The sequence below is a fragment of the Salvelinus sp. IW2-2015 genome, linkage group LG37 (genome assembly GCF_002910315.2).
Source record: "Salvelinus sp. IW2-2015 linkage group LG37, ASM291031v2, whole genome shotgun sequence".
In the NCBI taxonomy this organism is placed as follows: Eukaryota; Metazoa; Chordata; class Actinopteri; order Salmoniformes; family Salmonidae; genus Salvelinus; species Salvelinus sp. IW2-2015.
Window position 1 is genome coordinate 10,983,758 of NC_036876.1, and position 14,081 is coordinate 10,997,838.

A 14,081-nucleotide genomic window follows, 5' to 3' on the forward strand; every position below is an offset into this window, starting at 1 on the left:
AGGGTCAAGGGTGAGGGGTCAAGGGGGGTGGGGGTGATCAATATATAGCTATTCTAGAAAATAAATTCTATATATGACAAAATGCTATAAGGCTATGCTTGGTGATCGCTATGGCTATGCTAGAAAGGACCTGCTATATGGCACTTTTTAACAACTGATTGATAGCGAATACTGACTGTAATTGTCAATCTCACCCTTACCCCTAACCTGGACACTTAACCCCCAGAGAGAGGGAAAAGCTTATCAACTTGCTCAACAGTACTGAGAGAATATAGATGGTTTCGTTCTTTCTAGAATGGCCATCTTGTAGTTTCTGTGAGAGTGAGAGGTCAGGGATGAGGATTCCGGGGGGTGTACGGCTGAGGCTAGTTCTTAGACATGTTCCACCATTCAGATTTGAAAGATATCTACAAGCTAGGAAAATACGTATTCACATCGACAAAAGACAATGTATGTCCACAAATTCTATATCTTGATGACAAAAGGCATGGGCATTTGATGTTGTATCAATGATGTTTTAATGTCTGTCCTGCTATGGTATATGCATATCTCGACTAGCATAGCCTACTTGTTTGAAATGTATGACTGAAATAAAAACATATGTTCTGTTATCATTTTTGTTTTGTCTTTCAACTATTCCTGGTACCATCACGTCTCCCTTTCATTCTAGATATTGCTATAATGTAGCCTACATATGCTGTGTTTACACAGATAGCACAATTCTGATCTTTTTTTAACTAATTMGATTTTTTGACAAATCAGAATAGCTCTGAAAAAGATCTGATGTGAAAAGGTGGAAAAAATATCAGAATTGGGATGCCTGTGTAAACGCATACATAATGTTAGCATTCACACTTAGTGTGTATGTAATGTAATAGGATCTTTATACAATACAACACATAATATTATATGATAGCAATGATATAATGTGTAACAATAACACAGTATCTGCTGCTCTTGCATGGTAGTGGCTGGACTGGTTTAGAGAGAAAGGATATCACCACATTAAACGATTGAAAGTGCTAGACAGGCAAATCCAGGAAGGGGTTTACCCTCAGTGTTGTGGGTAATGTGAGAGGACAGTTACATTAACTCACTTTAAACAGCATTGTCTTGAATAATTAACTGTTGTCTGAGAGGATTAGGGGAAACCATGGGATTAAATAGAAGGGAGTTGAATGTAGCTTTGCCACGTATAGGTTTAGCATTTTAAATGCACTTTTTTAAATTTAATTAATCAATATACTGAAAGTGGGTCCTACTGCAAAAAGAGAATAATAGTCTGCTTATTCTCATTAAATGACTGTCTTTCACTTCACTAGCCTACTAGGCCTAAGTTTTTTTATCCAGGGTTTTAGTAGGCCTAAACATTGGTAAACATCTACTTTTGGGCTTGTAATATGTTTACATTGATTGACTCACTGCTGAGTGTATATTTGTCTAGAGACTGTTGTGTGTACAGTACATTTGTAATAGGACCACGTGACTCGCCCTTGCGACCGTTGCAGAACTTTGACCACAATGCAGTTTGTTTACAAGTAGCGAGTGGCAGGATGCAACAAAGTATCACTTCTCGAGCTGTGTGGTTAATACATCCAGTTAAGATTTAATGTAAGGTAATTACGATGTTATGTTAATTATCTTGTAATAAATCCATTATTAATTGTGCAGTGGATGTTGCATTACATTATCATCTTATAGCTTTGATTTAAACGTGCATAGTTAGCCTATGTGAAATGCTTAAAAGTGCATTTTGGTAATGATATGTGTGAATTGTAGCTTAAAAATCGGCGACAATGTTTATATTTAGCCTATCAATTTTGATGATCAGAAACAATAGGATCATACCGCAAATATTTGAATATTCAACACGAGCTATTGGGCGGATTCGATTATGTTGGGCCACCGACAAAGGCTACCGGGCAAAGCCCCGTCACGTCAGCGGGCAAAAACGGGGAGGGAGGAGCGTCATTCTCATATCGAACAGTAATATGTGCCGCTCGGTCATTTTGACAAGCAGCATGGTGCATCGTCCAGAAATCTCCTTTACATAAAATAAGTATTTTAATTTTCAAAAACAAATCATTGGTAAGGCAGATAAAGCGTTTTTATCAAAAGCAATCACTTTTACATGGGATAACACAGAATCCTTATGCAAGTGCTTACTTACGTCACTTTTGTTTGGAGCCGACTTCGCAGTGGGCTTTGAACAGGGCACCTGGCTCGAGCCCGGGAGGCAGCCTGGTTCCAAATCGATGCAATCAACTTTCAGCCGATGTAAAACACGCCTACACGGCGAGATTAATCGAATCCCCTCATTGGCGAATGAAATAAATCACGTGCTCTGAAAACGTTAGGGTGTCATGGTTACTATGAAAGACGCTTTGTCCCCAACATGAATGTTTGTCACCGCCATATGGAATACGGAATACGAGGGAATTTTTGAAATATAAATTATTACGTGTCGGAAACTACGCACGTGAAGATTTCTAACACTTTTTGGACGTTTGGGATTATGCAATATTTGAACTGACTTCATAAAGTTTTGAAACGGTAACGTGAATTTCAGTGGTACTGGCAACATTGTATCTGCGCCTAAACTTAATCGGGATAGGCCGGGCAACTTTAAATTTAAAACTCTAGCAAATGTTTTAGAAAATATTTAGGGTTTGGCTGTATTTTGACAGACAAGGCAAAAATGTAATAACCAAGGGAAGTAAAATAAAAAAAGGATGTGATGTTCAACGAAACCAATTCAAGGCGCTCGAACAGGTTTGTCTGGTTTGAAAGCTCTTGCTTTGATTGAACTGTTCTTGAGAAGGGGGCCAGCTGGCGCTGTTTGCTCTAGTAGACGGTTTATTTTCACGCTCACAGCCCACACTTGTCTGGTTAAACTATAATAACTCAATATATTTTTGTCACAAAATATGGAGATTGTTATTGTGTGCAGCATTAGCCTATCGAAGTGGAATAACATATTTTTTAATTGAAGGGGGAAAGCATTTGATGAAATCATTATTCTTTTGTAACATTGTGTAACAAATACGTTGTAACAATAGTATCACAGGATAAGTTGCTGTTTGTTAACAATATTGATTCTGGAGGCCTATGCTTAATCAATATTTGATACACTGTATCTCACTTATCTTTGCCCTCTCTCTGTCTCTCTCTCTCTCTGTCTCTCTCTTGTCTACTTTTAGTTTTTATGCAGGATGACTAAAAGACTTCAGTGTTGGCACTAAACAGATAACATTCCAGTGTGACATTAAGTTGCCACGCTCTCCATTTGAAAAATGGCCACATTCAGGATGAGGATGCCGGGACAGAACGACAGGGCACGAAGGCGTCTGAATTTGACCGCCCCTCAGGAAGTCAGAGGGGTCGAGGTTGTTCGAGGACGTGTAGGATACGGGTTCACCTTATCAGGACAAGGCCCGTGCCTCTTGAGTGGTATATTGGAGGGGAGCCCTGCAGACCTGCTGGGACTAAAGCAGGGGGATTGTATAGTGAGTGTAAACGGAATCGATGTGGCAAAGGCTTCCCACGAGGCTGTGGTGCAGTTGATTGGCACCTGTAAAGGACCTTTGCGGTTGGTGGTGCTTGTCGGGACCGGGTCCACGGCGGACCCTTCCTCCAGCAAAGAGGAGTTAGGGCTTTCTAGAACAGAGGGAAAGGGGCTTTTTCAAAAAGGGGGGGTTTTTCGAGCAGTTTTGGACCACTCTGGCAACTCGTCATGTAACTCAGTAAACGCCACTCCATTTAAGCCAAGGCCTTTGTCAGAACCGGACATGTCCCACTGGACCCAACCGTSGAACTCCAAATTCCAACCTGGCTTCCTGTCTGAGGAAGAAACCGCCAAAGTGGCAGACGTCGACTCTGTTTTCAATGACCAGGAGAACGATGTGAATCCAGACTGGAGAATGCTGAACACAGCCATGGTGGTGGGCTACCTGGGCTCTACTGAACTGATCTTGGCCTTGTCCAGCCCCAGCTCAGAGGATGACTGCCTACAGGTGATCCGCAGGTGTATTAGACGTATGGGCATTGAGCAGAAGACCCACACGCTGGTGATGATAAAGATCATGTTCGACTGCGTCCGCCTCTGTGACGACGCTGGAGCCGTCCTSGCAGCCTTCCCTTCTGAGAACCTTGTCGTAGGAGTTGTGTGTTCCGAGGACAGGCGCTTCTTTTGCCTGGTCACCACTGCACACGTCTCTGGTGGCCATGTGGGGAAGAAYGGTCCCCTGAGGTCCTCCTGCCATGTCTTTTTCATCGACCCCGAGCTGTGCCACCACAGTGACCACCTSGGCATTGCCGGGCGCTTCGGCTTTGACTGCACCCCAGACACCCAGGGCTGCCAGGAGTTCCCCCTCACTCCCCCCTCCGTTCTCCAGTTTGTGTCTGTCTTATACTGTGACATGGGGGAGGCGGTGGAGARGCTTAGAACCAGGTTGGACAGAGAGTCGGCCCACCACCTCCACACTCAACAGAACAGCAGCAGAGCCTGCAAGAACGGCAGTGCCAGCAGCAACAGAGACAGCGGGATCGGAAACGCTTCCCCCCCTGAGGAGAGACCGGACAGGGATTTCCCAGTTGCCCACGGAACCAACCCCGGGGGCAACCTCCCCAGCTGTCCATGGGAGGATTACCCCCAGGCCGAAGCAAACCTCACCCAAATAGTAGCTCACCAAAATGGCCGCCTAAACTTAAATGGTCATCGTAATCCGGGAAGCACACATTCCCTTTCCGAATCTCTACCGGGCCCAGCGTCGTTAACCGGCCCATCCGGAGGCCCTCCTCCCAAGTTGGAGTTTCAGTTCAAGCCCCCGCCACCGCCTTACCCCGTGGGTAAGATCCAGAACCTAACAGAAGGAGGAGGCCCCTTCAGAAGCAGTCAACGCTGGTTCTCTATGAGCGTCAAGCAGAGGTGGCCTAGAGGCCACAGTGGAGAGCCTGAKCCCCAGGCAACACCGGCCACTAACAGCTGGTCAGGACCAGCCACGGTGGGTTGCACCAACACCCTGCCACCCCCCATGAGCCAGATCCCACCAGAGAGGTACCAGGCAGCAGAGGCCATGATGCTTCTGCCCCAAAGGGAGGAGTGGGCCAAACGACTCTGGAGAGCAGAATCTGGAGAGCTGCTAAATGGAAAGCCCAGGAGAGATGCTAACACCAAGGTGAGATTAGAAGAGAGAATGTTGTTGTGTTGATAGAGATTTGTTGTTGTGTTGATGATTCTATGGTGTGTCTATGTGTGTGTGTGTGTTTACTTAATATATAGGCCAGAGTTTGTGTTTTCCCTAACCCAAAGTTAATAAAGGAGATTGTGCAAAGGCTGAACAAAAATACCTTTGCATGTCCCTTCTGTTTAACATCCAGTTTTGTGTTTCTTTTTGCTTTATGTTCAACTTTATTCTACAGGAAGTTTCAAGTTTTATTAGTTGTATGTACGGGATACGCATGGTATACACCGTCCAGCAAAATTCTTTCTTGCAGGTTCCTTCTCGACAATGCAACAGTAGATAAGAATATGAACATAAAGTAAATGGTTCAGTAGAATAAACATTTTAGTGTAAGTATAATACAAGAAGTCACAATTTATAAGCCAATATTGTGGGGAATGGTGTATTGGTGCAAGTGTTTTTTAAAATTGTGCAGTATTCAGCAATCATGATAATAGTCTGGTAGCAGCAGTTGCGATGTGTGTGTAGTATGAACATACATCTGGTTTTGTGTTTCTATTAGCTTTTTGTTCAACTTATTCCACAGGAAGTAATAAATGGTTTGCAGGAGTCGAGTTGCCAGGCACTGATAGGGTGGACAGTCCATTCACTCTCACACCTAATATAATACACCATTTCACCGCTCATTTGGCTGGGAATTGAGAAAAAAATGCCACCTGTTGACTTATACCACAATGATGTCGTTGTCATAAATCCAACAGGCTTTTTTTGTTGTTTTCCTCATTATCCACAAGATGTCCCTGTTTCACTATCTAGCTGGGATGGGAGTGATTTTCCCCATGGAAGAAGTACTTTGCTACTTATTTATGTTTTTTGTTGACACAAGGAAATGTGCATTCCAAACTTGTGATATTCTGGAACCCCCCCCCAAAAAAACTGTAATAGCCAATACAGAAAGTTGACCTTTTATAATATGGTTCTCCTGTGGCTGCAGTATTGGAGGGTATGAGTGTAGATAATGATGGATGTGTTCCATGGAAATGCAGGCATTTGTCAAAACAGAAACTTTGTTTTGACAGAGTGGCATATTTAAGCAGAATCTGGTAAGAAATGGAGAGAATCCTCCTCCACCATCTAATGTGTTTTTGTTTCTGCTCTTCTTTCCAGTGCATAGAGCAGATTCCCAGAGTCTGATGATAGTGGAAAATATGTGCRCTGTTTATCATTGTGTTTGTCTCTCGCTGTTTATCCAAGTGAAAGTTATTGTCCTGTGTGCATACTCCGGGATGAATCGCATGTCTGTCTCTGTTCTGAAAAAGAAGACAATTTTGCACAGGAAGCGAAAGAAAATTACAGGGTAGAGCCCATGTGATACCATGGTAATTACCGGCAGTTCTTTATTCCAGCTCAAACAGGCTGGGCTTTCACCCATCATCATTATAATAGCAGGGCTGCTGGCGAAATGCGTTTCTCATGCTCGTTTAGCATATAGCAGTTAAACTGTGAGATTAAGGTGCAGATGAATAGGGGAGGAGTTGAGTTTGATGGAGGCTTTTGAGATAAATTGAAAATCAATTTCTTCACTTCCACAGCCCAACTGGTGTCTGTGAAATCGTCAGCATTGTGCCAAACTGAGACTAATGGGCTTGACCATGTTTCACATGGGGCTCACTGTAAGTCTTGGGTGGCCAGTCTGTTATTTTTATACAATCTGTGAGCCAGTCACATTTGCCATGATGAGTTATGTTGTCTGGCAGAAGGGAGTTTTTTAAATGTTATTTAACCAGGCAAGTCAGTTAAAACAAATTCTTATTTACAATGACGGCCTAGGAACAGTGGATTAACTGCCTTGTTCAGGGGCAGAACAACAGATTTTTACCTTGTCAGCTCRGGGATTCAATCTAGCAACCTTTCGGTTACTGGCCCAACACTCTAACCACTAGGCTACCTGCCGCCCCTAAAGTTGTGTGCCATGACCCATGTTAGATAAGGACACAGCATATGGCCTTAAGGTCAAGGCAGGAAGAACATTTGTCATCTTGGTTGGTTTACATCATCTCGGTTAAATTGCCCAGTGAGATAGTTCCTTATCACCCTCCAAGTTTCCCCCAACACTGCAAGCTTGTTTAAGCCTTGTCTATTTTGTACGGAAGTGTATTCCAGACAGAAGAATGATCATGTTAAACTGATCRTTGATACATTTACTAATCCCTAATGCTTACCTAATAAGGTGTTATGTCATGTTTTTGTCATGTTTATGATGGYGTTATGTAGGCTCATAACCCATAACTAAGTATGACAAAAACCACGATAAGATCAATTGTGTCCATGTAATAGTGTGATGTTTTGGCAGACAGTCATTCATTCTTATGATTTCTCTTCTCCCCTTGACAGGGCTCCAAGTTCTGGGKCATCGGTGCGAGACGCTCCTCTAGCCGTCGCTTCTCGGGCCGTCGCTCATTTGGACACCCCAAGAAGCTCAGCCTGGCACGATCACTGGATGACCTGGAGGTAGACCCAATACAGTTCCAGTTCCAGTACAGTATTTATAACTGCAGTCATATACATTTAAACCTAGCTCCATCCTACTCAGGGGGTTGCCTGGTATTAACCCATTGGAGTTTTTGGAATTATAATTATTTGAATGAGAGTAAAATATCTGTTGCAATTCAATCGACTTAATTCAATACAACTCTGTTCCGGCTTATCGTACCAATGCCTTTATATTACAGCATTGAACAATGGCCCTGTTACGCTGTGTACCCATCTTTTATGGGAACGGTATTTTTCCATCATGCCGTTCACCTCTATGCAGAGGAGATGGTCTAATTTGRACATTCAGCCAAACGTCCCTCCCCCTTCCGTTCTGCTCCAGTTTCAGCTCTTTCTTAACCTTTCATTTCTGTTTCCTTCTCGTGTTTGGTGMCACACTTGTGGCGAGGGTGGCTCACAAAGTGGCCTTTGTGTGGAGACCGAGGCATGGGCCCTGTTGGTTTGGCCTTGCTAATGAGCAGCGCTGCTGAATGACTGAACGACATGCCCACATTTCTCCCCTATTAGCGCTGCTTTGGGATTTTACTGGCTCCTGCTTTCACACATACCCTACTGCATACACACGCACACACACTGCATAYATACACACACACTGCATACACACACACTGCATAAACACACACCCTGTCACTCACCCCCACACTAAACAGTAGTGTCAGAAACTTGCGGCCTCTTGTTCTCTGTTTAAGTTCCATAGGGTTATCAACAAGCCTCTCTGGAAGATAAACCTGTACCGAACAGCCTCACACAATGTAAAGCACATTTCTTATGTCTAACCTAATATGTTTTGACATTTAGTTTTGCTCACTTTTGCGTTTGTCGTCGAACGACTCAACTTCGAAGCCGTCTGTCAGCACAACGCATGATTCGCTTTCTTATCTCAACGCGGCTGCACATTTTTTACTACACAGCATTAAGATGTCATGACTAACGGTTTCTGCTCATTCTGTCTGAGGGATTTCTGAGTCACTGGCGCTGCAGAGGAGTGAAGAGAAGATAATGGTATTGTCAGTCAGTGTGTGAACCCTGAACTGGGAACTATATAAAGATTTGCTCCAGTTCACCATTTGCTTATGTTACAGCGATGATGTCATTGGTGTAGGCCATCTGGAATTCTTCCGGTTGCGTGGAGCCAAGTACACTCTGGCCTTGCAGCCTCTTCAGGGTCAACAGCTACTGTGACGGCTAGGGAGAAAGACAGGGTGTTTTAAGTGTTGAAACTGTCCGTGACATCAATAAAGAGAACACACAGGCTTTCATATGTTAGCATTAGCAATGATCTCTGTCTACAGAGCCCACCCTCACATGCTAACTGTACATGCTGGCATGTAAGCAACTATATGATACACATAATTCTAAACTGGGTGATTCGATCCCTAAATGCTAATTGATTGACAGCCGTGGTATATCAGACCGTATACCACGGGTATGACAAAACAKTTATTTTTACTGCACTAATGACATTGGTAAAACGTTCATAATAGCAATAAGGCACTTCTGGGATTTGTGGTATATGGCCAATGTACCACGGCTAAGGGCTGTATCCAGGCACTCCGCATTGCGTCGTGCGTACGGACAGTACTTGGCCGTGGTATATTGGCAGTATACCACACCCCCTCGTGCCTTATTGCTTAATTATACACCTATAATAGGAACCTATAGAAAAGGGTCCGTTATAGGCCTACATTAAAAGTCTGCTACCTACAGATGAATCACTTATTTAAAATAAATAAATAAATATTTCACCTTTATTTAACCAGGTAGGCAAGTTGAGAACAAGTTCTCATTTACAATTGCGACCTGGCCAAGATAAAGCAAAGCAGTTCGACACATACAACAACACAGAGTTACACATGGAGTAAAACAAACATACGTCAATAATACAGTAGAAAAATAAGTCTATATACAATGTGAGCAAATGAGGTGAGATAAGGGAGGTAAAGACAAAAAAGGGCCATGGTGGCGAAGTAAATACAATATAGCAAGTAAAACACTGGAATGGTAGATTTGCAGTGGAAGAATGTGCAAAGTAGAAATAGAAATAATGGGGTGCAAAGGAGCTAAATAAATACAGTAGGGGAAGAGGTAGTTGTTTGGGCTAAATTATAGATGGGCTATGTACAGGTGCAGTAATATCTGTGAGCTGCTCTGACAGCTGGTGCTTAAAGCCAGTGAGGGAGATAAGTGTTTCCAGTTTCAGAGATTTTTGTAGTTTGTTCCAGTCATTGGCAGCAGAGAACTGGAAGGAGAGGCGGCCAAAGGAGGAATTGGTTTTGGGGGTGACCAGAGAGATATACCTGCTGGAGCACGTGCTACAGGTGGGTGCTGCTATGGTGACAAGCGAGCTGAGATAAGGGGGGACTTTACCTAGCAGGTTCTTGTAGATGGACCTGGAGCCAGTGGGTTTGGCGACGAGTATGAAACGAGGGCCAGCCAACGAGAGYGTACAGGTCGCAGTGGTGGGTAGTATATGGGGCTTTGGAGACAAAACGGATGGCACTGTGATAGACTGCATCCAATTTATTGAGTAGGGTATTAGAGGCTATTTTGTAAATGACATCGCCGAAGTCGAGGATCAGTAGGATGGTCAGTTTTACGAGGGTATGTTTGGCAGCATGAGTGAAGGATGCTTTGTTTGCGAAATAGGAAGCCAATTCTAGATTTAACTTTGGATTGGAGATGTTTGATGTGAGTTTGGAAGGAGAGTTTACAGTCTAACCAGACACYTAGGTATTTGTAGTTGTCCACATATTCTAAGTCAGAACCATCCAGAGTAGTGATGCTGGACGGGCGGGCAGGTGCAGGCAGCGATCGGTTGAAGAGCATGCATTTMGTTTTACTTGTATTTAAGAGCAGTTGGAGGCTTATAGCTCTAATACTTATAGCTCTAATACAATAGAATAAAATGGATACAACATGGTATTGTCTGCACGACGAGGACATTTGCCTTGGGCTTCACACAAAGGACATTTATAGATATAAATAAAATATTGCAATACTAGGAATACTTTGTCATGAGCATTTCATTTGACATATAGGACTGGATTTTCTAACGTAAGCATRTATTGAATTAAATAATAACTAGGCCTGGCTCATTTTGACGTCCCTTTTTTAATTGRGCTTTCAGGGTAGTAGCTAATCCTGCTATTTGATCCTCTATATGACGCAAACTGTAATTTTATTTTCAGAAATAGTTTTGGCCTAGCTACTTGTGAAGCAAAAAAGGCTCTATTTGGGTGGCCACAGGCTGAATGGGAATCCCCAGTTCAAATGGGGAACAGTAAGTAAGAGTAGTACGATTCCCTAAAGTGTTTCCTGGAACACTAAGACGTGTGTGTATTCAATGAGCAAAATATCATTTTGGTCAGCGGCCGGCTGCCCACTTACCTAAGTGGGGCTAAGTGAATTTGAACACAGTTTGGCCAATGGTGCCTCGCCTTTACAATATAGCGTTTTCCTCAAGATGTACATTTCCATGTTATGAAACTGTGGAGTTCAAACTTAAGGGTTTCTTAGGAGTTGCTGGTCCTCTGGTATTTTTCTTGTGTAGTCACTATTTCAGCCACACTGTAACCATGACGAAATGAATGCAATGAGTGAAATTGACCCATGCTGATTGTATACATTTAAAAATATATCTATTTTATTTAACCTTTATTTTACTAGGCAAGTCAGTTTCAGGTAATGACTTTGAGGTTTTGTTCTAATGGCGGCCAAAGGCGATTAGATCCTCATCTATGGCTATCACCCACCCCTGGTTTCCACGTCAAGAGCTCATTACCTCGAGGGCTCAGCGTCACCAGCCTGGCTAAACCAGACTGAATGCTGCAGACACCATTGTTTCATTCAGTCTGGTTTAACCAGCCTATAGAGGCTTCACAGGATTATCAGTCAAAGATCAATGAGTCACTCCTAAAGGCTCTGCGCTAGCAGATCTCAACCATAAGGAATATGATTATAAACTATGCTGAGATAATAGGTCATCTATTTGCAGAGGTTAGGCAGTTATTTTTCTCTGTATTTACACTGTGTTGGATTCCGTGAACCATTGATTCAGTGTCATAAACCCCCTAATACCACACCCTGTAATGGAACCTCCATGTCTATTATCCTGCCTGGTAACATGATCAGCTACTGTATTCAATGCCAGAGAAGATGAAAAATGACAGCAATAGATAAGTAATCTGCTCTTTTATGATAAGGAAAGTGAGAGCCTCCCTTTGGCAGGCATTCCGTAAAGAAAAAATATGGAATGACAAACTGGGGCATGAAGTACAAGCTACATCAAAGGAGTTTTACACTCAAACTGTAAGATTTCCTATGTTGTTAGTTGTTCCTCTCCATATAAATAGCAAGTGTCATTGTATCTCAGCCTCTCCAGAAGCAAAGGTGAACACACATGTTTATTAAGTAGTTTGCATCATATTGGAATATCCCATTACACAGGGATTGGAAGGTGTTTTTTGAGGGGAGCTTTTCCTACGACTACCCTCCTGACTCCTAAAGTTCCTTCCTCGGCTCCTTAGGATGTTGTTGAGCCCTTTTCTCACGCTGTGCGAATCCAAAATGTGATAAGCCGCCATTGGTCACTGCACACATCTGGACATGAGCGGACACCGTGGGACCCTGGTAGACCCTTCCAGCAGCGTTGTGGCGAGACCCCTGCCTGTGGATAACCTCTCGCCGTTTGATGCTCAGGAAGCCGGGGCCCTGTTTCTTTTTCCGTGGTCAGTAGTGTGCGTCAGAGCAGTGGCAATAGGAGTCAGGAATCGGTAAACGCTGTTATATTTTCCGCACATCACAGAGCCTCTGACACGTAGCTACCCCAGATTGTCCTGTCGGCTAGCCTAATCTGGTGATTTTCCTGGTTGCTGTTTGGTCTCAGCAGAGGACTGTGATGATCAGTGGTTGATGTACAGAGCCTTCAGAAGTATTCATAACCCTTGATGTATTCCATATTTTGTTGTTTTACTGCCTGAATTCAAAATGACAGAAATCCAGAAATATCTCATTTACATAGGTATTCATACCCCTGAGTCAATACATGTTAGAATCACCTTAGGCAGTGATAACAGCTGTGAGTCTTTCTGGGTAAGTCTCTAAAGCCTTGTTCACGCTGCAAGCCTTAATGCTCAATTCAGGTTAGTTTTTTAAATACATTTTGGACTACTGACTGTCCAAACAGCAAGTTACAAGTGACCAAATCGGATTTGTGCGTGTTCAGACAGCAGTCATTTGCTGACATGGCTACACTAGTTGTCATAGTAACGACGGGTGTGTGTGCAGTGGTGTAGGCTGATTTATTATTTTATTTCACCTTTATTTCACCAGGTAGGCCAGTTGAGAACAAGTTCTCATTTACAACTGCGACTTGGCCAAGATAAAGCAAAGCAGTGCGACAAAAACAACGACACAGAGTTACACATGGGATAAACAAAAGTACAGTCAATAACACAATAGAAAAATCTGTATACAGTGTGTGCAAATGAAGTAAGGGGGTAAGGCAATAAATAGGCCATAGTGGCGAAGTCATTACAATTTAGCAATTTACACTGGAGTGATATATGTGCAGATGAGGATGTGCAAGTAGAAATACTGGTGTGCAAAAGAGCAGAAAAACAAAAACAAATATGGGGATGAGGTAGGTAGTTGGTTGGATGGGCTATTTACAGATGGGCTGTGTACAGCTGCAGCGATCGGTGAGCTGCTCTGACAGATGACGCTTAAAGTTAGTGAGGGAGATATAAGTCTCCAACATCAGTGATTTTTGCAATTCGTTCCAGTCATTGGCAGCAGAGAACTGGAAGGAAAGGTGGCCAAAGGAAGTGTTGGCTTTGGGGATGACCAGTGCAATATACCTGCTGGAGCGCGTGCTACGGGTGGGTATTGCTATGGTGACCAGTGAGCTGAGATAAGGCGGAGCTATACCTAGCAAAGGTTGGTGGTGATGCTTGTGCAAATGTAGCGAGCTAAGGTATTAGTTATGTAGCAAGCTAAGGTGACAACAATGCCGGCCATGGACATTTCCCAGTTGTTTTGAATGTTCAAAATCATAGGGTAAGAACCCATTTTAAAGCCTCAAAGGATAAGAGGATCCAACTTTCAAAACGAGTCCTTTTTGGCTAGCCACAGCAGTCAACTAGCTAGCTAGGTCGCTGTTTAGCTTTCTAGCAAATTCACAAATTAGTTTGTAAACAGTAACAAGCTAGTTAGCTACCACATGCTCTTGTCAAACTGTCAACAGAGTAGCTAGCAAGAACAAGATATGCCGAATAACGGTCTAAAAACCACTTGAGGGCAAATAAATTAGATTTGACCGTTCAGACACAGGAATCAGATTTGTAT

General features: G+C 43.1%; 1 protein-coding gene across 4 annotated transcripts in view; it reads left to right on the forward strand.

Annotated features, from left to right (window-relative positions):
- Positions 1-1,526: 1,526 nt before the first annotated feature.
- The window catches only part of LOC111960249 (regulator of G-protein signaling 12), a 74,993-nt gene continuing 62,438 nt past the window's right edge, over positions 1,527-14,081 (forward strand). The window contains exons 1-3 of one of the 4 annotated variants that reach the window (XM_023982166.2): positions 1,527-1,616; positions 3,201-5,177; positions 7,578-7,694. In XM_023982166.2, coding sequence (XP_023837934.2) covers positions 3,294-5,177; positions 7,578-7,694 — 2,001 coding nt within the window. In that variant the 5' untranslated portion in view covers positions 1,527-1,616; positions 3,201-3,293. Of the gene's footprint in view, positions 1,617-2,356; positions 2,554-2,589; positions 2,773-3,200; positions 5,178-7,577; positions 7,695-14,081 lie in introns of those variants that run through there. The other 3 variants (XM_023982167.2, XM_023982168.2, XM_023982169.2) reach the window with 3 other exon arrangements.